The sequence below is a fragment of the Lolium rigidum genome, chromosome 5 (assembly GCF_022539505.1).
Source record: "Lolium rigidum isolate FL_2022 chromosome 5, APGP_CSIRO_Lrig_0.1, whole genome shotgun sequence".
In the NCBI taxonomy this organism is placed as follows: Eukaryota; Viridiplantae; Streptophyta; class Magnoliopsida; order Poales; family Poaceae; genus Lolium; species Lolium rigidum.
The window spans coordinates 21,080,907-21,106,936 of record NC_061512.1 but is presented as its reverse complement, the minus strand read 5'-3'; the positions used below and the strand labels follow the sequence as shown (position 1 = coordinate 21,106,936).

Genomic DNA, 26,030 nt, shown 5'->3' with positions numbered 1-26,030 from the left:
TTATTGTAGATCTGTGGTGGCCTTGGTTCATGGGGTTGTGATGCATGGATGGAGGTGATGACAATGGTTATGACATGATGATATTGATGATGATGATGATGCACATTTTGGTTGTAGCTAGGGCTTGCAAACTACTCATGGCCAGTATATTTGATGAGGTGGTATAAACTAACCTCTAATGTGATGGTGCATCTTGCAGATGATGCCCACTTTTGTAAGTTCACACCATAGTTGTTAGATGAACTTGTGTTCCACTTTTGGTAATTATCATATATGCTGCTCTTAGTTTTAGGCAGGTTTCAATTTCGTCGGCAAATCGTAGCGAAAAATTTCAGTTAGAGTAGTCGTGCTAGTCGTTGGATATACCGATTTAGGACGGAGTCTGTCGGGAGGCACAATCTTCTCGTGGGATGGCGCAAGAGTTGTGGATCATGGAGCTCACACGTTTGCTTGTAATCGACAATAAAAAGGAATGAAGAAACAAAGAAGCTGGGCACGTTTACACAACGAGGAAAACCCTTTGTCTCATGTTATCTTTGAATTTCGCCTAAACCTCCTTCGTGTACCTCACGAGAGCTGAGAGAGAGAGAGAGAGAGAGAGAGAGAGCGATTCTAGGCTACATTTGGTATCTGAGCCTTGTCCACCATTGCCGAGACTTCTCCGCGTGTGCGACCGTATCCAGATCGCCTGACCCCTTGTCATGTGCTCTCTCAGGCGCGGACGAAGCAAGATTAGGAGAGGCGGCAACAGAGGTGAAATCGTGGTGCGGGATATCGTGAGGTAAACCGTCGGTGGCAGCGGCGTTGTGACATGGCCCACCTTCACGAAAACCAACTACACCGATCGGGCCATCCTGATGCGGCTCCAGGGCATCGGACTCCGGGAAGCCGTCGACACCGGCGACGTCACAGAGCGGCGCTCGGTGCTATCCTGCGCTTTGTGCCACCGGAGATGGTGCAGGTGCTCGACGCTAGGGACAATGCAAAGGCAGCTTAGGACATGATCAATACCATGCGCGGCAGCGTTGATCGAGTCCACGAGGCGCGCTGTCACAAAAATCCGCAAGGGAAACGATCGAGGATTTCCCGCTGCGCGTGTCTTCCATCAATCACCAAGTTGAAGTCACTGGGGGAACACCACGTCAGATCTCGAGGACGTGCAGAAAATCATGTGCATCGTGCCATCCAGGTATGCGCAAATGGCATGTTTGATAGAAACGTTGCTTGACTTGAAGGACCTCTAGATCAACGAGCTGAGTAGCTATGAGCTGAGTAGACATCTGGCGTCCGAGGGGCACGACGAGCCAAAGCAGGACAAGAGACTCCGTTTGCTCCTCGCGGAGGAGGAATGGCATGCCCGCACCGTTAACCCCTAGCTCGGATCTGGGTTCGGGTCCGGTGGCAAGCATACAAGGATCGCGCGAGTGGCAACAACAAGGACGTCGCATCGACATCGGCCCATAAGTAGATGACAAGTGCCTCTATCGTGGCAAGAAAGGCCACTAGGCGCACGATTGGTGCAAGAAGAAAAGGGACAAGGAGTGAAAGGACAAGGATGCCGCTTAGAGGAGGGTGAATAGCCGGTTTAAAACTTCTACGATTATGGCTTAACAAATGCGGAATAAAACTATCATTTAATTTGCCAAGCACAAAACCAATATAACTAGGGTTCATCTATGTGCACCAATAACTTATGCTAAGCAATACAAGCAAATATGAGATAGCAAGATATATAACTTCATACACGAAGGCTATCACAAAGTAAAGTGCATAAGTAAATATCTCGGGTATAGGAATAACCAAGGTGACACGGAGATGACGATGTATCCCCAAGTTCACACTCTTGCGAGTGATAGTCTCCGTTGGAGCGGTGTGGAGGACAAAGCACTCCAAACGCCACGAAGACCTTACCTTATGCTGCTCGACTCTTCCCACCAAAGGGAAATACCTCGATCCACTATGGAACCTTATGGTGGTTATTAGTTGCGATGAGTTTTCTTAGATTAGACCTTTTTTTCTATAACTGGGATTGCCTTGTACCATTGCGTCATTTTGATGCCTCCAAACAACGATGCACACATTGGCGCGTCGTCGACTGAAGCAGAGGTTGGGGTCATGTCCGAAAAAATATACAGCAATGCACTCGGACATGTATTAGTGAAGAAAAATGGAGGTGTAACAGTAAATTGAGATAAAAGTTATATTTTGTTATTGTGTTTCCCAGCAATATGAAATCACCGATTTTGTACACCCATGGATAATTATCGTTGTCCAAGGAAATGAGTCCCTCGAAACACCACCGTTTTCAGGCATCCATCTGGCAGCTTTTAAATACGACCCACAATTAGAAATTGTGGTGGATCACATCTTCGCGATGACAACAAGGGGAAAAAACATACACATTCATTTGCAAGATGTAAGTGCTATTTGTTTTGTTCTAATTTCTACTTACTGTACGTACATTTTAATTATTAAACAGAGTTAGAAAAAATTAAGCTGAAGTTACTGAAGTACCAAGTACCAAAAGGGCAATATGCCACCGAATCGGAGTAGACGCACCTCAACGCGAAGGCGACCTCGGGTTGGAGAGATCGATCGAGACCGCGCCGTTTCCGGCTGTCCGCAATGCACTGTACGTACGACGCCCCTGGCGTCCAGAATCCAGAGTCGAGGCAACCCACCGAATTAACTAGCCGCGCGCTCTAGTTGCATCGAGTCGATCAATCGAATTCCGCCGCAATCGATGGACTCGTCGGCTTCGACATCGCCGGCGGCTGCGGCAGAGGTGCAGCAGGCGAAGAGGCGGATGACGCAGGAGCAGATCGAGGAAGCGATGGCCATGGAGAGAAGGCCCTTCCGGCCCCCCGGCCTCGACCGGTTCGCTCTGATGGGGCCGCAAGGCGCGGAAGTACTGAAGATACTGGCCGGGGCGGCGGAGCACTTGGAGAAGCTGCAGGACATGAAGATGGAGTACAAGGAGAGGGTGCTCCGGCAGTTCGCCGCCAAGGGCTACGTGGAGGTCGCCGACCACGAGGACCAATACGGCGGGGTGGATAGGGCTGTGGGAACGCGATATGGTCTTTGATTAGTTTTTCTCTTTTTTCAGTTCGGATTGGCATTTTCATTTGTTAGGAGAAAAAACCCAAAGATAAATCAATTATTTGCATCTTTATTTAGTCAAGTAGTCCCTCTCCTAAATTAAGTCCTAGTTTTTTTTTCCAAAATAAGTAAATCTCCACACTAAACATTTTTAAATATGACCGTATGAGTTCTAGACCAAATTTGACCAAACGTGCAACAACTTAGTGTGGAGGTTTATTTCGATACAGTGATGGGTGATTAGTGTACTCCTCCTCAGCAGCCCGAGGAGGAGTACACGAGGAGCCCAAAGTCACCCATCACTGTATTGATTAGTTTATGACCCAACACATACTACATTTATATAAGTGTGAGAACTGGTCCAAGCGGCATTCAAAAGCAGTAGGTGTCGCAAAACTAATAGCAACCACTTGTGAATCTGTAGCCAAAACCAAGCTCAAAAGTATTAATTTGGGATGCATTGCAAAAGATATATGCCTACCTCACTATTAGGGTATTATGTTGTCCACATCTTATAGATGAGTGTTAAACCTACAATTAGCAATCAGCTCATAAACTAGGAGCATCTCATCGCAACAACAGCATTGCATCATCCTCTCACTGGAAAAGCTGACTTGTGGCGGAAATGCATCTGTGCATGTGAAATGGGGCCAAATCAAAATCACAACCGTTGCATGTCAAATGGACGGTCATCTGTGGGGTCCCCATATGTGCCCACTCATATGAGAAGATTCCCTTCTCTAAATGCACTACTAATTGAAAAACGAGCACAACTTTCACGTAACAAATGCAAACTCGTTTTTAATTGCATATTTGACTTCCTGACAACGAACTCTTTGAAATGAATCTAATATTTAATATTTAAAAAAATATTTCATGAACTGGATCTATAGAGTCCTCTATTATTTACGCACGTAGTCCATATGACAGGTTCATGTAGTCCTGCGAAATGACGTGCTGGATTTATAAAGTCCTTGTTAATTATTTAGATGGTACATGCAGTACTGTAAAGAGTACTATTGATTTACACACATGACAGCTGTAGATTCTCTTTTCATGTGGGGTCATACTGAACCGAATCTCGAGAAATATGAGTAATAGCAACGGTTGTGATATCAACTTCGCCCCATTTCGCATGCACCATCTGCGGGTCGGACTTGTGGTCCTTTCTTCAAGATGTATTCCTTCTTCACCTCCTTAGACACCTTGGATACTCTACTGATAGACACTTGAAGGTTGGATTCCTTCAGGAATACTTTGCATACTAAGCCCCAAAGCCGCCTTCAGCTATCTTCCGTTAGATAGTTGTATGTATACCATTTCAGTCTTAGTCATGTCCATTGTCCATCCAATCAAGTTCAGATATTTTAATCTAACTTTATCTTTGTTGTGAAGTGTCAAGTATAATGACGAACTCATGAAAAAATCATGAAAGTAAGAGGCGAATATGTCCTTTTACGCGTGTATGCTCTCTAGATGTTTTTATATACAGGAGAGTTTTTATTGACACAAAAGTCGTATGAAGCCAATACAAGCGAAAGACTTTACACCCGGCCGCTGCATAACAAAAATAAAGATAGCCCGCGCAATAAAAACAGCAAGTTTAACAATAAAGAAAATCATATGAGAAAAGAGAAAAAATAATAAGGTGCATGACTCTAGACATGTAGATTGCGCTGCCAGCCATGCTATGTAAAAAACCTCTTTGACTGCCTGCTCCACTTGGGTGCATTCCGCTATGTCCGAAATAACAACATTCATATGGGACTTGTCTGTTCTTGTTTGAGCAAAGTTTTTTTGAAAAAAGAGGCAAAAGCTTTGGCCCATATATTAATTAAGAAGAAGGTGCTCGGTTTTTAGGAGAAAACCGAGCGAAAACCTACAACAACGGGCCAAGTCCACACAACCAACACACTCACACAAACCACAAAGCGACACAGACAAACACTTGAACACGAGACTCCAATGACGTGCCGAAAAAGACAAGCCACGACACTGGCGGGCACCCGTCAACCAATTGCGGTTCCGGGGAAGGCAACTGACAAGGTGGCGAGAAAATCGCAAACCTCTCTGGCGAGGACAGCTCCGGGCACCGTTCGTAACGGCCCAGACATAGCAACCTCATCACCAATAGAAACAACCTGGCTGCCGGACTCAGACGAGAGAGAGACTGCAGCGTCACCAACACCAGACTTTTCAAAGGCCAGCGCCTGACATGGCGGAGAAACCACATCCAAGGACTCGTGCGAGTTGGGCCTCACTTCCTCGACGGAAGGGGGCGAACGCACACCACCACACAACTCTAGAAGCTCAGGCATGATCTGCATGACCGGAGCCGTGATCACCGAACTCGCCCTAGCACGAGGAGAGAAACAACCATGAAGGCCCGCTCTACTCGCGCCCACTTTGTCATCAACAGACACAACCAAAGGATCGGCAAGCGTCCGGGAGAGCCTACCCAACGCCGCTTCTGCCCGCTCCAGAAAGCCCCCAATCGCTAGCATCCAGCCATGCAAGGAGTCAACGGCCTCGTGAAGAGGACGGATTGCCTCCTGAAAAAACTCAGCTTGCTTCTCTAAAGCGGATTCCATATCCATGGAGGCCAAAGAGCCAACAGGAGCAGAAACAACTGACGCCCATGACCGACGACGAGGCACATCAAACGGCAGCGAGACCTCAACCTGGGCCCGACGAGGAGCAGTCGCATGGCAAGGCGATGACGCGGCAAGGCCTGCCAACAAGCTGAGAGGACGCCAAGCGTTACGGCAGTCACTTGCGCGATGACCGTTCTCAAGGCATCGAGAGCACCTGAAGGGGTCACAACAGACCGCGGCACGGTGACCAGGAACAAGGCACTTGCAACATCTACCCTTGAGCCAAGCAGGGTGACATGTAAGCAAGTAAGGAAGTGATGGATGCGAGAACAAGCCAACCATGCATCTAAGAGACAAGCATGGAAGAGCAAGTTACTTCACTCAAAGAGAGAAGCATGTATGCCGAGGAAGAACAAACTTCCTACTCTAGCCGTGCAACACAAACACTTAGAGCCTCTGCTGCATATGCCGAATCTAATACAATCAACGCTGGTAAAAAAGTCGTTAATGCGAGATCACACTAAATCCTAGTCTTCCCCTCTAGGGACACGAAAAATGAAAGTAAAAAAATGTAAATGAACATGGTATAAAAAATATCAATGCTGGATGGAGCAAGGCAAGAATAGACAAAACTGTTGGTACCTCTCTATATAGGGCTCCACATTACTTAGTTTAGTACTTTTCCACAATTTTCTATCTTATTTGGACATTCATATCCAGAAATGTTTTTTTTGTAAGAGAATACTATTTTGGGAACCAAATAATCTTTTTTAATGGTCAAGAATACCGAGTTCCAAAGAAGATAAGGGTATCTGAAAAACTACATATCTTAATCCATTGCATGGCCAAATGGAGCCTTGTCCAACCAAATAACTAGTGGCTATATATAATAATATTAACAAAACATTTATTTAATAAAACTCGACGTCCCACAAATTGTGAAAAAACAACTTTACACTTCAAATTGTTCTGTACGAAAAGTTGGATGAGCAATTGGAACTGTGTAATACTGAAATTTGCCACTCCGGAATATACTGCCACAAAACAGAGTCAGTATATCAGATCTTTGACCTTAATTACAATCGAGCCCAATGGATGGCCCAGGTTGCATTGATGTATACCGTAAAACACCCCTTTTTATGGTTAGAATATCCAATTTGAAAAAAGATAAGGGTAAGAGCTATCTATCTGAATTCTCTGCATGCATGGCCAAATGGAGCCTTGTCGAACCAAATAACCATTGACTATAACATTAACAAAGCAATTAATTAATGAAACTCAACGAGTGATTAATTGTGTGCCGTTACAGCAAATTACAATGGAACCTTAAGGAATTACATGAACGAATTTAAACGAAATGGACATGACCAATTATACGCAACATGGAAAGGAGAGTTCACATGACAGGCACACGCACATACGCATGCATGCAAACTAATCCGACACGCTGACATCAGGGGCGACCTTGCTTTCTTTCTGAGCAGCTGCTAGTGTTTGATTAGCCGCTGCCGCCGAGCACGGACTTGAGCTTCTTCACGGTGGCGTCGTCCAAGAAGGTGACCTTCTCGACCACGGGTGAGGGCAGGTTGTTGGCGAAGAGCGCGAAGTCGGTGATCTGGAGGCCGGGGTTAGGACCGCCGAAGGCGACGAGCGCGACCGCCGGGGTGCTGCCGCCGTTGTACTGGTAGTGGAGCAGGCCCTGGGGGAAGACCATGATGTCGCCGGCGTAGAGCGTCTTGGTGTAGGGGGTGTTGGCCCCGGAGCTGATGAAGCCTGCCAGGATGGTGCCCTCGGTGACGAAGAGCAGCTCGGAGGCGGCCGGGTGGGTGTGGAGCGGCACGACGCCACCGACGGCGATGTCGAGCCTGGCCGCGGAGATGCCGAGGCCGTTGACGCCCGGGAACTGACCGACGAAGGCCGGCGTCACGGCGGCCTTGATGAGGTTGGTGGTGTTGCCGGCAGCGGCGAGGCCGTGGTAGTAGAAGTCCCCGGCGGTGACGCTGGCCTTGCACGGGTACCCTGCCGGCGTGTCGCTGCAGGACAGGTCGGCGACGCAGAAGTCCTGGGTGAGGGCCATGGCGGAGAAGGGCAGGATGAGGAAGGAGAGGAGCACAGGGAGCAGCATTGCGTTCGCCATGGCTAGCTTGCAAGTTGCTACTCTGTGTGTGCTAGCTGCTGTGTGTGGTTCAAGCTTGCTACTGTGTGCGTTCTTGTGGTGTTTATATAGGCGAGGAGGAGACGGTGCGCGCAGCTGGCTCGTACGCAGGTAGAACAACGTAACGTGAGTGAGATTTGGCGAGGCGCGCTCGAGTTCACGTGAATGCATGGGCAACGGCACGATTGTTTGGGGACAAGCAAGCGTTTAGCTGTGAATGGTCCACAAAATTGGACGGCTTTGATTACGGAAAGCTCTTGAAATGCTGCATTATTAGGGACGGCCAGGTGACATGATGAGCTTATTTTACGATACTGACTTGCATTGGTGTATGAACTCATTGTCTCCTGCAGTGCAAGTCGCTGGGTCGTCACAACGGTAACATGCTGTTGTAGTGTAAGACGATCGAGAATGCAAGAAAAGCTTGTTCTTGCGATAAAATTACATTACATTATTATCTCTATTTCAAAATATTAGTTATTTTAAAAAGCTACTTTAGCTTTCAAAAAAGGCTTATATTTTAGAATGGTAATACTAGTAACTTTTAAGGCATCTATATGCAGGTTTATACGGGCTCTTACTCTGGTAACCCTAGTTGCAAGTATACGGTGAACCAGAACTTGGTGTTTTCTGATGCATGCATGGTCCATGGTGAAGGTAACCTCATCACTCGCATGGGAAGCTTGTGGAGACAAAAACTGCACCGGTCTTTGTTGCTTTCCAAAATCTCAACAAAATATCTGGTGCATACGTAACCATGTAAATTTTATCTGTTGGTCTATATAAAGATCTACAAGCTTCTGTAGCACTTGATATTTAGAACGTTAATTGACCATTTAACAAATCGCGCATTTAGAGCATTACTTTTCTGATTTTTTTTCTTGCAAGACCTAAAAGTATTTGCAAAAAGTTACATGCTTCCAGCTAAAAAATTACAGTAATGTAAATTATACACCAGAGAAAATTTGCAAAACCTAGGAATATTTTACAGTAAAGTTTGTACTCTAAACTTCAAAGTTGGTTGTATATTGAAAAGATTGGCTCTTTATTAGCCAATGTTATCATTTATTTTATTGACCCTGTTATATCCCATGCTAGAGAAAAAACCCTGACTTTGCACCTGATGGGCCTTCCATGTTTCTAAATGGCAAGTGCATGCCTTATCTCTCGTAGTGGTGGTTGTTCAATCTCTTTCTCCTAATCCACAAAGATCTTCCGTTGAGTGGAACAGCAGGGGCTATGAACAGCTGGGGCTCGTACAATTTGGAACAATGTGTACTTTCAAAGAAAGCGCTCGTTGAGGATGTTGCAGATGGAAACAATGCTGTGATTTATACCAAGACAATTCGAAATTCACAATGTATGTAGGCTTGTAGCATTAGCAAGGTAACTCTCTTATTGGCTGCAGGGAGCCAGTTCATGCCCTTCCTTCCGTAATTTTTCTTGAACTCGCTAAATTCAAGGACGCTAAACTAGCCTTTATGTCAAGAAAATATGGCAACACGGTTGCACATGAACAAACCCTGAGCCTATTGTTCAAACTAGGCACAAACAAAGCTTCTGACTCAAGGTTTTTTTTCTCGGTAGGAAAAAAATATCGGTGGGTACCGGTATTCCGGTATTTCGGAAATTTCGGAAATACCGGCCAAATACCGGCTGAGATTTGTCAAACCAACTCACTATTTTGTTTGAAATTTATATAAAAAAATTAAATTTGACCAAATTATTTAAATGCCGGAAAATTTCGTTCGGTATTTATTTTTCTCGATGGTAACCGGTAAAACCGGTTTTCGCCGAAATCTCGGAAATTCCGGCCGAGAAAAAAAACCCTGTTCTGACTCCATTAGATGGGACCACCTAGTTCATTGAGAGTGTTTCGAAATGGAGTGCCCCCCCCCCCCATTGCCCATGGCCGTGGTCTCCGCCAAAGTGCTCTCGTTGCTTTTATTCAACATCGACATTGATCCTCTCCAACAAGTTCTAGATCTCGTCACCACACACTGTTTACTTTAGAAGATCCAGGGTCTCAGTACGTACTATCTTGAGAACGCAGATGATGTCGCAGTATTTCTCGGCCCATTCAACGAAGACATCCACAACCTTGCTAGCATTCCCAATGCAGTTAGAGAGGCCACCGATATTTGCACAAAATTTAATAGAGATATGTTGTGGGCACAACAACTTTCATAACATCCTCATAGGCCTTCCATTGGAGCTGCAATCCTTTCTGATGAAATACCTTGGGCTGCCCTTTCAGTTTGGCAACTACAGTGAGTGGGTTTTCAGCATCTTGATGATAAAATAGCCGACAACATTCCTACTTGGAATGGAAAATTCATAAACATGTCTAGCCGCACCACCTTAGTCAAATCAGTCCTTTCATCTAACTCTACTCAATATCCCACTAGGCATCACAAAAAGCATGAAGAAGTTTGACATAGCTTTGGTTGGCCACTGACGAGGTCACGGTAGGACAATGCATAGTAAATTGGGGAACAGTTTGACACCCCAAATCCCTTAGGGGTCTTGGTGTTCTAAGAGACTAAGAATTGAGATATTTTCTCAGGCTTTAAGATTGAGATGGTCATGGCTTGAATGGATGGACCCAGGAAAGTTTTGGACTTGCATGGGTCACCTTTGTTCGAAGGTGGACATGGACCTTTTTACGCTATCACGACAACCCCAATTTTAAATGGGAGAGAATATGCCTTTTTGATATGCCCCTTGGCTAAATAGATCCGAGCCTAAATAAATTTCCCCGCTCATCTATGCGGTGTAAAAAAGGAAAAATCCGAGTGTCAAAATGGCCTTGCATTAGAATGGATGGATTTCCAAGATCACCTTAATTATCCACATACTTCACCTTTGCTCACATGGAACAATTCGCCGACCTATCCAAAGCCAAGCTGTTCATGTATTCTTGAAAATAGTTACTTCTTGATTTGATCTCTTGATCTCTTGAACTATTGATCCATACTCCCCTCTAGCGCCTTCATGTATATCAGTAATCACACACAATCCGATGCAATGGGTATCTTCGACAAAGCTAGATCCTCCGCAAGGGCAAGCTCCTCTCGATAAGCCACAACTTTAGTGGCTCACAGGAATAAATTTTGGCCATTTCGACATATTTCAGTAGAAGCTCCTCTATTGCCTGCACTATATATCAATGGACGCACCAGCATTAACTTTTGCAAATCCTGTCAGTGAAGAGATACACTTCTCTCTGATACTCGCATTGGTTTGTCTCATCATTGGTGTTGCAAGATTTTGTATAGGTTCAAGTTCTCTTAAGAATACGTTAATGAAACAACAAGTTGACAAATGGGCCTTCCTTGTGGAACTCGGAATCCTCTGTAGTGTTGACAATTGCACGTGTGAACCGATCATGAGGCAGCGTGTCAATCATCTCAAATAACCCTAACTTAGAATTAGTATCTCCATTAGATACCATTTTTTAGCAGTCCATTAGATACCATATGCTCCACCATTTGTTCATCTGACAAAGCCCATACACTCTGGGCCATGTTGCACTCGATCGACGAGTGCCTCCACGATTCGACATTGCCACAAAGTGAACAATTACTAGCTAGTCATACACATATGACGATGTTCCAGCAAATCTGTTGTTTGGAGAGACTGGTGAGCTAGAAAAGTTGGATTTTTGAAGGCATAGTTGTTTTCGAGTGAACAACAACCTTTCTGTTCAGCTTCAAAATTCGAAGATCCAGCATTTGCATCAAAATAATTCTCTATTGGAACCTTTGTGTTAGCTAGCATACGGTATGTTGATCAACTGCACTAAAAAGATACCCTTTTGATCTTAATTCCGTTTCTAGAAGTCTGAATGCTGGATTGTGCAAATAGGTATATTCAAAATTACATTTGCATCCATTGGAAGATAAAAAAAAGTCCTATATCAGATATTGCTTCCGCGTGGCATTTCCCTTGACTATTATCTCACATACTTTTTGGGGAGGATTAGTTTTGAGTGGCACAATCTGTCTCAAGGCAGTATCCCTCGGTAGCAAATTGTCATTCCAGATTGGTAAGTACAATAGGAAGAAGAAACACGCATTCCCAAGCAATGACTGGCCTCAGATGACTCGCCCTACGAGGCTCAAATTATTGCACTTGGACAATAGACATTGGAATTAAATATTTTTTTGAGACCCAATGAAATATTACATGTAGAATTATATTAAGAACTTTTTATACTCCCTCCGATCCATATTCTTTGCCTCTAAAATGGATGTATCTACAATTAAAATTTGTGTAGATACATCTAGAGTCATACATTTATATTAGTGTCATGTAATATGAATTGGAGGGAGTACTTTCAAATACAACTTATATTTTTTGGTTCAGAAGTTTTTTTTTTGGGTTCACTAAAGCCAGAGCTCCAAATCTCCACAATCTTGAACACTGTTCGAGACAAACAGTAATCATGAGTTGAGGATTAATTAGTACCATTACTTGTATGATGGAAAAAAAATAAGCGGACAAAAGTTGCATTGTCAATGACAACTGGCATGGTCCAAAGTCTGGCTGATTTATGTCTACTCAGCAGAGGCTTTCCTCGACGCCTTGTGGCAAGCTCACCACTTGTTTGGGTGAGTCACCAGCTGGCTTCGTTTCGCCGGTTGGATTTGCGCGCGACGCTGCTATCACCTCTCTTGTTTCGCCCCCACATTTCCTTGCATGTGGATGAAGCGGACGCGCGGCTCCGGCCATCGATCAACTAGCCGGCGGTGCGACGTGTGCCGTACGTACGTGGGCAGCAGCGGGCGTTGTGCCTGGCGTAGAGGTCAGGCAGGCCCTCTCGCCGCGTGAGGGTGAGGCAGAGGCGATGCGTTCTGCAGCTGTAATTTTTTCCCAAGAAGACGCCGGCCGGCGTGTCTTTTCTATCATCGACGATAAACGTTGTGTCTTTTCTTCCGTAGCTTGTGCCTCGATCGCGCGCCGAGAGTAATGGCGGAAACGATTACACTTGAGTACTTGACTGCGCCGCGTGTTGTCCAAAATGGCTGATTGCAGTTAACAGACTTGGCGTGATAGCACATGGGAGATTCAACGGGCCAGGCCAGGGCCTACAGTGAGCAAACCAATTAGGCTTAGGCCCATCAAATGCGCAGGGAGACCAAAGGGCTCGGCCCATACAAATCTCGTAGAAATCCTATTCATCGCCCCGCTGCGGGTAGAGATGTAAACGGATCGGATCGGATCGGATATTTCTACTATCATATCATTTACCATATTTTTATGACGGATACGGATCGGAGCGGATAATGGTCGGATGTGGATTCGGATGCGGATTATATCGGATTACGGATATGGAGCGGATTCGGAACGGACTCGGATCGGAAACGGATTATTAAGCAAATATACACATAAAAAATATAAGTATGCTTTTTTATGTATAATATGTTTGTAATTATAGGCTATAGCTAAATGTACATACATGTTTGTACAACAAAGCAAATTGCGTGCTAATAGCATACATATTTTAGCCGCTGAACTAACTATATTGTCTAAATATTTAGGGTTGGGCTAATTTTCTCGGATTATCCTCATTGAGGACCTCGGATAATCCGTAAAAAATGACGGATAATCCGTATCCGCCGGATAGTATCAATACCATATCCTCTACCGTATCCGCCGGATATCCGCTTGAGCATTATCCGCATCCGCATCCATATCCGGCGGATTTCTAAAAATGCATACCATATCCTCAAAAACGGATACGGATGCGGATTCGGAGCGGAAATTATCCGTACCATTTACAACCCTAGCTGCGGGGCGTATTAACCCCCGCACGCGTGCGGCAGCTCGCGAGCCGGACCCAATAGCGCGGGCTAGCTATGGTTCACCCGGTTTAGGAAGTTTTGGTGCGATTATTTTGTAGCTTTATTTGTATTTCGTCGGTTCTTTCCTGGTTCTGTCGGTTTTTTTCTTCTCTATTTTCAATATTTTCGAATTTGTGAAAATTTCAAATTTGAGCAAATTTTGCCCTGATTCTAAATTTGTTCAAAACTATTTTTTAAATCAGATTCGAAATTTGTTTGAATTATTTTTTGCTCAGATTTGAAATTTGTTCAAAATTATTTTTTGCTGAGATTCGAATTTTGTTTAAACTCAAATTCTGCTCAGATTTAAAATTTGGTCAAAATAAAATTTTGCTCTGAATAGGAGTTTGTTCAAATTCATATTTTGCTGAGATTCAAAAAGTACGAAAAAGGTTTCAATTCTTCCATGTTGTGTTGTTCGAACTCGGGTCTCGAAGGAATTAGTTAACAGTATAACGTAACCAGCTAGGAGCCTTCACAGCGCTTAGATGTCCTGAGCCGTCGGATCTATTCTATGGATGCGCAGGATCTTCTGGTCGTCCCACCAAGCACGGATGGGTTTCTTACCCGTCACTCTGCGCATCCTAAGCGGCCCATCGTTGAAGGGAGTCTACTCCGGAGATCGACCAGGCCGCATTGTGGTAAAGCAAGCCGGTTTGTCGTTAACTAGGCCTCTGATTTATCTGTAAGCCTAGCCCAAAATTATGCATCTACTGCCGTTCGGTGCACTCGGAGACCTGCGGCGGCGTAGTAATTGTGATAATAGTACCCGACTGTCCGTTACTGGCGCCTCTCCCTCTCCCGTACTGGCAACCATAGCGGCGGCGGTAGCACAAGGGCTCGGTAATTCGCGGCCAGGACGAGGAGGCGTGGATAAAGTGATAAACAGGAGTGGCATGGCCGTCATCTCTTCCTACATCTTAAGTGTGGTCCTTGCGCCACCAATTTCTGTCCCCAGCGACCCCTCCGAATCCAGGTATTCCTATCCGGCCCATACTCTGTACTGCAATTTATCTGCACTCCCTAATATCGATGGTAATCTTCAGGGAGAATATTGTTTCTTCTTTTATATCAATTGTGCATCGATGGACATCCCAGCCGGGTGAAGTTAAAACAGGTAGGGTGTACTGATGGAGAAGCCGTTTATTTCCCTGATCGTATAGTTGTTCATTTTGGATCCCAATCCTGGAGAGTAAAGCTCGCATCTGAGATTCCATTATAACTGATATCTCTGAACTGATGGACATGTCATTTAGGTTTTTTATGCAAGATTTTCTATATTTGGACTGCAACATCGAGAATGAGTTCTGAGGGATTGCTAAATATAGTGTCTCAAGCTCTCAGCTAACAAGCACACCACGGAAGACTGGAAAGGTAGTATTATCTTTAGTTTTCCTTGTAAGATATCTCACTGCATTTTAGGTAACTATGTATCCATCCGTTCCAAATTAGTTGACGCCGGCCAATCTCCAACCGGCAGTCTAAGCTCTTAAAGATAGGTTGATGAAAAAATAATAGTGGTATTCTTTTCTTCAAATTTATTTCTATCAACTACCGGCTTGATCGGGCGTTGAAACTGGAACACCCGGTTCTCCAGAGGTATGCTCGATTGCTTGTGAAGATTCTTAATAAGTTATCATCTTTAAACAACGTACTGTTGTTTTATAATTTGAGTGTGATATAGGTCAAAGTTTTTCTTGTGTCCCTTCTTACTATTTTTTTTCTTCTTTTGAGCACTCTTATTGTATAATAATATAAGTATAGTTCTGAAAACTCGTAGGCAATCTAGTTGTACACTACAAGTGTACTCCCTTCGTTCTAGTTTGTAAGTCACAATTTTTGAATATCTTGGCCCAAGGTACTAGCTGATTGGGTCTTATTTTCTCTCTCTTATTGGTGCATGCAGCCTCTTTCTCTCTCTCATTGGTGCATGCATTCTCTTTCACTCCCTCATTGGTGCATGCAACCCCTTTCTCTTCCCCATTAAATAAAATTATGCCTTAGAGGTGGGGGTTATAGGACAAATTGTTTTTAGAAATATGCCTTACACTTTAGGATGGAGGGAGTAGCTATTATAAGAGGAATTAAGTAAATGATACTACTTTGTTACATGTGCTTCCATATTGATGAGCGTTTCTTTCACCTATAATCCATGGCGGATCTACATGGAGCCATGGGGTTACACTGCATACCAGGTAGAATTTTTTTTCTTCACAAAACAACATTTTTTTTCACCACATATGATACCCTAAAAAAAATGGGGTTTCTCTGTTTTTGCACCTGTAGGCACCTGGTGCTATATTCTCTAACTCTGCCACTGTCTATACTAGATCGTATAATGTGAAGGGAAATATTCAGCTTCAGGCACTCGAAGCCCATGGGACATTTGTTGGTTTATATTCTCAATTGTGTTTTGTTGCTCCTTGCAATGAGAACCCATCAGCGGAATGTTACTAGAAAATAAACGACACCCAGCTTTAAGTCGGTCAGTACCCTTATGAATCCAACTGATTGTTGGACATTTTCACGTGGAATTTATTCAAGTACTATAGTGGTGCACTGGTTATAACTTATCCTGAATTCTTGTCATTTATGATACTACTAAATAGAAATGGTGTATCGCGTTGATTGGGAAAAATACATATAAAGAGTTGAGATGTTGGGCATTTTTAAGTCCCTGTTACTATGAAATAACTGTATTTATATTTATATATTTTACAAACAACTTTAGTCATTTGACCTTATAATTTTCTCTTTTAGGTTATTACTTCCTGATTAGATTATCTCTCATTTGAAAAGGAAAGCTTCCTTGAAACAACTTTTCCCATTATATTTTTTCTTTCTCATGGTTTATCTTTCAGATAGGTTGATCTTTCTTGAGCTAATTGTATGTAGTGTAGTCTATAAGAAAATCAGTTATTCACTTGTATTTTGTCAAAGAACCACATACACTAGTAGAAAACCTCTCATCCATCTAAGCCATTGGTACCGGTTCCCTTACGAACCGGTACCAATGGGGTCATCTGTACCGGTTCAAGGGCTCTGGCGGGCGAGGATATTTGGTACCGGTTCGTGAGGAGCTTTCGTACCGGTTCGTGTTAGGAACCGGTACGAAACGTCTTTGCCCAAAATTCAGACACGTGGTGGGGCCCGGGCTGGACCTTTGGTACCGGTTCCTAACACGAACCGGTACCAAAGGTTACCCGGCTATATCAAATCGCCCGATCCCTTCCCGAGCCCCTGCGGGCTCTCATTTTTCTCTTCTCCCTCACACTCTAAATTTTGCTCCACCTCTCACACTCCAATAATCTTCATTTTTCTCCACCATTTTAACAAGATTAACGGCACCCATCTATCTAAGGGTTAGCAATATCATCCTTCCTTCCGGCGTTCCTAATTTAGCTAATTTCTTTGGTAGTTTTAACTCGTACTATTTTATAGTGCAAGCAAGGTGTTCGATGAAATGCCTAAGTTAGTGATTTTATTTTTTTATATGCAATTTGAGCTGAAATTATGGTATGTTTTGTAGGTTTTAATTAGTATCATCCCCGTCCTTACCGCCGTCGATCGCCAGCCGTCGTCCCCTAGCCAAGCACGGTACCACACCTCGGTGAGCCCCTCTTCTTTTTTATAAAAAACAATTAGTTTTATGTGATGAACTTGAATATTAATTAAGTTGGTCACTCATATATCCATGATGTTGTGTACTTAATGATTTTTGATATACATATAAAATGCAGATGAGTCGACAATGGATGTACGGTGACCGGTGCCATCCCGAGTTCATTACCGGCATGCATTATTTTCTCAACGTGGCTGAGGCAAACAGCGGTCGAATGGTTTCATGTATTGTCCATGTAGTTCCCGTAAGAATATGAAGGATTACCCTACCTCGAAGACCCTTCACATCCACCTCGCCGGAGAATGGTTTCATGCCCAGCTATAATTGTTGGACCAAGCACGGAGAAAGAGGGGTTATATTGGAAGACAACGAAGAAGAAGAGGATAGTGACAACTATCCCTTATTCACCGAAGACGGTGGTAGTAGAATGGGGGAAGACGAAGTCGAAGAAGAGCCCATTTTCGATGAGCCGATTTTTGATGACCCGGATGACGATTTGGGTCGGGCCATTCTTGATGCGAAGATGAACTCGCGGAAATGAAAAGGAGAGGTTGAAGTTGGAGAAAATGTTAGAGGATCACAACAAACCGTTGTACCCAAATTGCGAAAATGGTCGAAAAAGCCGGGTACCACGCCGGAATTGTCTGCAATGGAAGGCGAGAGAATGGTACTTCCGACAAGGGATTTGAAAAGTTGCTGAAAATAATAAAGAAGATGCTTCCAGGGGAGAACGTGTTGCCCTCTAGCACGTATGAAGCAAAGAAGGTTGTCTCGCCCTCTAGGATTAGAGGTGCAGAAGATACATGCATGCATCAATGACCGCATCCTCTACCGCGGGGAGTACGAGAATTTGAATGCATGCCCGTATGTAGTGCATTGAGGTATAAGATCAGGCGAGATGACCCCGGCGATGTTGAGGGTGAGTCCACCCCCGTGAAGAGGGTTCCTGCGAAGGTGATGTGGTATGCTCCTATAATACCACGGTTGAAACGTTTGTTCCGGAACAAAGAGCATGCCAAGTTGTTGCGATGGCACAAAGAGGACCGTAAGAAAGATGTGATGCCGAGACACCCGCCGACGGGTCGCAGTGGAGAAAAATCGACGGAGAGTTCAAGTCATTTTCGGATGACGCAAGGAACTTAAGATTTGGTCTAAGTACGGATGGCTTTAATCCTTTCGGGGAGCAGAGCTCCAGTCATAGCACCTGGCCGGTGACTCTATGTATCTATAACCTTCCTCCTTGGTTGTGCATGAAGCGGAAGTTCATTATGATGCCGAGTGCTCATCCGGGGCCCGAAGCAACCCGGCAACGACATTGATGTGTACCCGAGGCCATTGGTTGAAGAACTTTTAGAGTTGTGGCGTGTCGAAGGTGTACCTGTGTGGGATGAGCACGAACAAAAGGAATTTAACCTACGAGCGTTGTTATTTGTAACCATCAATGATTGGCCTGCTCTTGGTAACATTTCGTGGCAATCAAACAAGGGATACAATGCATGCACACACCTGTTTAGGTGAGACCGATAGTAATTATTTGGGAAACAAGAATGTGTACCAGGGCATCGTCGATTTCTTCCAAAACAACATCACGTCGTAAAGAGAGGAAAGCATTTCGGAGGTGAGGCAGATAACCGAACGAAGCCTACCCGCCCTAATGGGGAAGTTATATATGATATGGTCAAGGATTTAAAAGTGATCTTTGGAAAGGGTCCCGACGGACAATCTGTTCCGCATGATGTTGACTGGACACGTACCCATGTGGAAGAAGAAGTCGATATTTTGGGAGCTACCCTACTGGAAATTCTTAGAGGTTCACTCGCAATCGACGTGATGCACGTGACGAAAAATCTTTGCGTGAACCTCGCTAAACTTCTTGGGCGTGTATGGGAAGACAAAAGATACACCTGAAGCACGGCGAGACCGAAGCAAAGTATCCACGAAGGAAACAACCCGAATCCGGAGAAGTATCAAGGTCCCGCCAGCTATGCTCTTACCAAAGAGGAGAAGGAGATCTTTTTTGAAGTCCCGAGTAGCATCAAGGTCCCGTCCGGCTTCTCGTCGAATATAAAGGGAATAATAAACATGTCGGAGAAAAAGTTTCAAAACCTAAAGTCTCATGACTGCCACGTGATTATGACACAATTACTTCCGGTTGCATTGAGGGGCTTCGCCGGAAAATGTTCGAGTACCCATTGTGAAGCTATGTGCGTTCCTCAATGCAATTTCTCGAAGGTGATCAATCCACTTACTCTACAAAATTTACGTAAGGATGTGGTCCAATGTCTAGTCAGCTTCGAGTTGGTGTTCCCACCATCCTTCTTCAATATTATGACACATCTCCTAGTTCACCCGGTCGAAGAGATTGGCGTTCTCGGTCCTGTATTTCTACACAACATGTTCCCCTTTGAGAGATTCATGGGAGTCTTAAAGAAGTACGTTCATAACCGTGCTAGGCCGAAGGAAGCATCTCCAAGGGCTATGGAACGAGAGGAGGTCATTGAGTTTTGTGTTGACTTTATTCCTGACCTTAAGCCGATCGGTGTTCCCGAATCGCGCTATGAGGGGAGACTGCGTGGAAAAGGCACGCTAGGAAAGAAATCAGCAACGTGTATGGACGGACATTCTTTCACTCAAGCACACTACACAGTTCTACTTAATTCCATCTTGGTGGCTCCGTACAAAGAGGAACACAAGGAGATCTTACGCTCTAAATACCCGGAGCAACGTGAAGATTGGATTGATGGAGAACACATGAAGACTTTCGGCGGTTGGTTGCAAACACGTCTCATGAATGTCACCGATGACGAGCAGCTGTACTTGTTGGCCAAGCAACCATCTTCTACTATATCGACTTTTCAAGGGTACGAGATTAATGGGAACACATTTTACACTTTCGCCCAAGACAAAAAGAGCACCAACCAAAACAGTGGTGTCCGCTTTGATGCAGAAGATGGCAATGGGAACAAGGTCACATATTATGGATACATAGAGGAGATATGGGAACTTGACTATGGACCTAATTTCAAGGTCCCTTTGTTCCGGTGTAAATGGTTCAACCTCGAAAGACGGGGTACGAGTAGAACCGCAGTACGGAATGACTACAGTGGATTTCAAGAATCTTGGGTACGACACCGAACCATTCGTCCTAGCCAGTGAAGTGGCTCATGTTTTTTATGTGAAGGATATGTCTAGCAAACCGAAAAAAAGAAAAGAAAGGCAAGAGGACACATCATACGATGAGCCAAAGCGGCACATAGTTCTTTCAGGAAAAAGAAACATCGTGGGAGTAGAGGACAAGACAGACATGTCGAAGATTATAATAAGTTTGACGATATTCCACCCTTCAAGGTAAAAATTGACCCAAGCATCATCTTAAACAATGAAGATTGTCCATGGTTGCGTCGCAAGAAGAAGAAAGGGAAACGGGCGAAGAAAACTCGGAAGACTAGAGCAGATGGAGTATAACTTGTGTATCTCAATATGGAAATCACTTTTGTGTAATGATGTTACCGTATGTAAGATATTAACAATGGAGATGGTTGGCTTGTTTTACTAGTTAAGTCACGGGCTTGCGGGGAAATTTTTCCGAGGCGGAACTTCCGAATATGCCATATATAGGGCATGTGCACCAAGGGCATATTCGAGAAGTTCCGCCACGGGAGATTTCCCAACCCTTTCCCCAACATTGTTAGAGGAGATGGAGTCTTCCACGGGCTTGCGGTGGAAATTTTTCCGAGGCGGAACTTCCGAAGATGCCATAGGGCGTGTGCACCAAGGGCATCTTCGACAAGTTCCGCCACGGGAGATTTCCCAACCCTTTCCCCATCCAAGGTGATGAAACTCTCCATCCATGTTGGCTTGTTGAGCTGCTTCCCATGGTCTATCGATGCTCCTTTTATAGGCGAGAGCGTCCTTATCCTCGCCGACAGCTTTAGTACCGGTTGCGTGACACCAACCGGTACTAAAGGTTACCCACGCGTCCTTATCCCACCGACAGGGCGTCGTGCGCTACATACTTTATCTCATCGAGCAGGACGTCCTTATCCCGCCGACAGTTTTAGTACCGGTTGCACCCACCAACCGGTACTAAAGGTTACCCACGCGTCCTTATCCCACCGACAACTTTAGTACCGGTTGCACCCACCAACCGGTACTAAAGGTTTGCCTCGATCTCGTCTTCCCGCCTATTTTCTTCCCGCGCTTTCCACCGGTTCCCGCCTCGTCTTCCCGCCATTTTTTCACTATATATATGTAGGCTTGGCCACCATTTACATATCACATCTAGACTCATCATTCTCTCCCATGGCTTCCATCGCAATATCTCTAACCCCCCGGGAGGCGGAGGCGCTTTGCGCCTCGAACTACCCCTGCCCGCCGGGCTACCGCGTCCCGACCGGCTGGTTGCTAAGCGTCGAAAGTGTACCGGTCCCTCCAGTCCCTCTAGGTGTGGCGCGCGAGATGGCCATCACGAACCACTACTACTTCGAGCTCACGCCAGAGCAGCGGAGGAATCCCCAGTGGCATCCCGACTACAGCCCGACTTGGGAAAGCTTCTTCATCAATCGGCGTGAGAGGGCGCTTTCCAGGCACGAGGAGGGCGGCCCGCCTCCTCCGAACTTCAACGAGGCCGGCCGTCGGCTGTGGTGGCGCGGCCGGACTCTCCAGGCGTCATGGCCTACCGTGGCCCCCCGCCGCGCTACCCTCGGTCCCAGCCCACGCGTGCTCACCCGCCGACGTTCGAGTACCGCGACCCCGATGCCGCCGACGATGATGACGGCGACTACGACGACTACGGTGGCGACTACTACAGTGGCTAGGCACGAGTATGACTGAATGACTTCAACAGTAGAATTTGGCCATGTATCTTTAATTTTCAGTTAAGCTATGTACTTTTAATTCGAGTTCAATCGTAATAAAATTTTATTCCCGCCCTTTCTTTCCCGCCTTTTTCCGTCGTACGTGGAGGGAAAGTTTCCCGCGCGGACGGCGTCGTGGCAGGAGTAAAAGAAAAAGGTTCACGAAAATATATAGAAAAGAATTAGAAAATATATAGAAAAGAAATATAAAAAAAGATATAGAAAACAAATAGAAAAGAAAACAAACGAAAAAAGAAAAAGAAATAGAAAACAAATAGAAAAGAAAAGAAATAGAAAATAAAAAGAAAAGAAAAGAAACACAAAAGAAAAGAAAAAATAGAAAAGAAAAGAAAGAAGAAACATAAAACAAAATAAATAGAAAAGAAATATAAAAGAAAAGAAACACAAAAGAAAGGGGAACGAAAATGAAAAGAAAAGAAATAGAAAATGAAAAGAAAAGAAAATGAAAATGACAAGAAATAGAAAATGAAAAGAAATAGAAAATGAAAAGAAAAGAAAAGAAACACAAAATAAAAGAAAAAAGAAACAGAAAAGAAAGAAGAAAACAGTAAAAGAAAAAAAAACAAAGAAAAGAAAAGAAAACAAGAAAAGAAAAAAGAAAACAAAAAAACCTTTAGTACCGGTTGGTATCACCAACCGTACGAAAGGTCTTTCGTACCGGTTGGTGGTACCAACCGGTACTAAAGGCCATCCCCCTCGTTTAACACTTAGCCGCGCGACCAAAAATCCCCAATTCCTCTTCTTTCTCCCCCGCGCGACAGCAGAGCCCCGACGCCGCCGACGACGCCGACGCACCCACGCCGCCGACGCACCCACGCCGCCGCCGACGAAGCCGCCGCCGCAGATGCAGCCGCCACCGCCGACGCAGCCGCCGCCGCCCACAGGTACCTCCCCGGCCCTCTCCTCCTTTTTTCGCCACCCCTCATCGCCGCCCGCAAGGTGTTCGATGACGAGCCGTGCCACGCCGGAGCGCCGCCGTAGTAGCCGAGGCCGTGAGCCGGCGCCGGCGCGGGCGCCGGAGGAGCAGCATACGCGTACGCGCCCGGCCAAGAAGCAGTCGGCGCGGCCGGGTAGTAGGACGAGGACGGCGACGCCCACGGCACGCCGCCCCGTAGGCCCCGGCGCCACCGAGACCGAGACCCATGAGCTGCTGCCGCCGCTGGTTCGCCGCCCACGCCGCGGCCGCTCCGTGTCCGCCGGCGTACTGCTGACGGGCGGGCGCCTGCTGCAGCTGCAGGTCGGCGAGCAGAGCCTGGATAGCGGCGTCGTCGAGCGGGCCGCCCTTCTTCCCGCCGGCGCCCTGGTCCTTGCAGGCGGCCGACAGCAGCAGGTCGACCTTCTTGCCGGTGGCCTTGCGGAGGCGGCGCCGGAGCCGCTCGGGGTCGGCCGTGGCGAGCAGGCGCACCTCGCCGCTGCTCTCGGCCGCCGAGCTGTCCGCCGCCACCACGCCCTGCGCCATCGTCAGGGCACGCACCGCGGCGCGCACCTTGTCCCCGCAGCCGCGCGCAGGCAGTGCATGGCGACCTTCAGAACGAACTCCCTCGCCACCACCGCCTCCGCCTCCCCGCCACCATTGCCGCGGCCGCTCTTCTTCTTCCCCATTGCAGCTCCCGTGATCTCTTCTCTGCTTCACAACCTACCGATCAGTGTGTAGCTAGCTAGACTTGAGCAACCTGAACCTGGAGCAAATGGGGAAACAGGGCAATGTATGGAAGTGGCTAAACAGAAGGCCTCTGCGATGGTCTATATAGAGCGAGCGGGAGTGCGAGAGGAGGCACAAAGTGTGTAGGGAGAGGGCGAGTCAGGGCAACCGCGAGGGCCAGGACGGTGGTCCTTTTGACTCTGTGTGGGCGTGGCGCGGACGAGTCTGGCTCCGGCATGCTGTTGCAAAGACTTCGGGATTAGCTGGATTCTATTTGTTGGCAAAGTGTTCTATTTGTTGGCATGGATTGGAATTGATAGTTCTTGAACTACATAAACATATGAACATCACAAGGTGAAATCTGGATAGATAGAAAGTACCACAACTAAGTTTTCTTAAGGGCATGCTTGTGTTTTTGTTTGGCATATTCATTTCAAAAGGAGGGCATATGTGTTTGTATTTCACATGATTATGCTATTAATTGCTTTCTTCATTTTGCAGTGACATTGAGGTATGGAGGACGGCACCTTCGTCCGAGATGAGGAGGGGGAAGAAGCGGTGCAGAAATTGATCTATGAGAGTGCCCGTGGTCCGGAACCCGACGATGGAGATGACAACGAGTACCAAGACTTTCTCGAATGATTTTGGCGAGAGACTTGAGTCTCGAACAAGTTAGAAAAGACAATGAAGTGTCCATCACAAACTCCGGCGAGGTGTATATCTATGTATCAATTAGTCTATATGTTCATCCCTAGATGCATTCATTTATTTGTATTGCACTTATTAACGAATAATTTTTTCTTTTAGCCTTCGGATCATCGAGCAAGTCTCGTTAGATCAAAACGAGGCCCGACGCGGGTGCTAAAGGGCGAGGGCAGGTTAGCCCTCACGGCATTCAAGGATAATGGTGAACCAGTGGAGCCCAAGGAGTTTTGCCGCAAATTTACAAGTCAATCCGGAGTTATTGTTAGGGACCATGTACCGATCAGCATTCAAGAGTGGCATAAGCCGAAGAACCCGGAGAGTGGTGCTAGTTATGTCAACGACGCGATGAAAAAATTTCTTTGGGACACGCTCATGACAAAGTTCAGCCTACCGAAGACATGACGGAAGGCCGTAAGAATAAAGTCAAGGAATGGACATGGAAGAAGATGGCCATACAATTCCGCACCTTCAAGAAAAATTTATGGGACAAATATAAGAATGAAGATCCCAGTATTCGATGATAATCTAGTGAAGATAAAAGATCACTGGGCCGCATTTAAGGACTATAAGAAATCGTCTACTTTTGTGTCCCGATCGAAGAAAAATACCAAAAATGCTGCAAAGAAGAAACTTCCGCATCATTTGGGGTCAGGTGGCTACAAGAGTGCCATTCGAAGTGGACGAGCGTTTGAGAATAAACTCGATGGATCGTGGAATCGTTCCACGGACATGGGACCGGCCCGAACGGTCCAAGTTCTGGTTGTTCGCTCATGGGGCAGGGTTGGACCCAAAGACAGGGCTGATCGTTGCGAAGGGAAAATGGAAGGAAAAAATTGAGGATATCGTACCGATGCTTGTAGATGCAATTGAAAAGGTCGAAAGGGAGAGTACATTCCCGATCGAGAGAATGACGAGTCGACACTCGCTCCGGGGAACCCCGAACATGTTGGACGGGTACGAGCTCGCCCGGGTCTCACCATGAAGGAAGCGTGGCCGGACAACGCCGACACTTATAGAAGCCGTTCACGAAAGAAGAAGAAGGACGCCGACGAGTTAGCAGAATTGAGGACTAGGGTGGAGGCGCTTGAGAAAAATCGGAGGGCACCCGATCGGCAGCTGTTTCTACAGGATGCACAAGCCGATGTTGCCCCATCTCAGCGAAGAAGCGTGTCGGTTCCTCGCATCTTGACGGATGTGGAGGAAGCTACCCCGTGGATTATGTCACGGAGAAGACAGATTGCGAGCTACATATGTTAATCGGGACCGCGTCCGTTAAGGTGGCGGTCGGCTATGTGTACCCAAGTGAAGATGGAGCAATGCACCATCATATGCCCATTCCACCTGGTTGTGTTCGTGTCGGGGTGGATGAAGTTGTTTCGGGTTTTGAAAAAGTGGAGCTTGATATTCCTAGAGGTGAAGATGAGAGGACACCGGCCGATGTCAAGCACGGTTTCGCCCTATGGCCGAAGAAGTACGTCGTCCTTTTGCAA

General features: G+C 45.9%; 1 protein-coding gene across 1 annotated transcript; it reads right to left on the bottom strand.

The window, feature by feature from the left end:
• Positions 1–6,961: 6,961 nt before the first annotated feature.
• On the bottom strand, positions 6,962–7,903 carry LOC124652830 (germin-like protein 8-14). Its single transcript, XM_047191873.1, has one exon. It carries the CDS (start codon positions 7,828–7,830, stop codon positions 7,192–7,194), a length of 639 nt encoding a protein of 212 aa, XP_047047829.1. The 5' UTR covers positions 7,831–7,903; the 3' UTR covers positions 6,962–7,191.
• Positions 7,904–26,030: the final 18,127 nt, after the last annotated feature.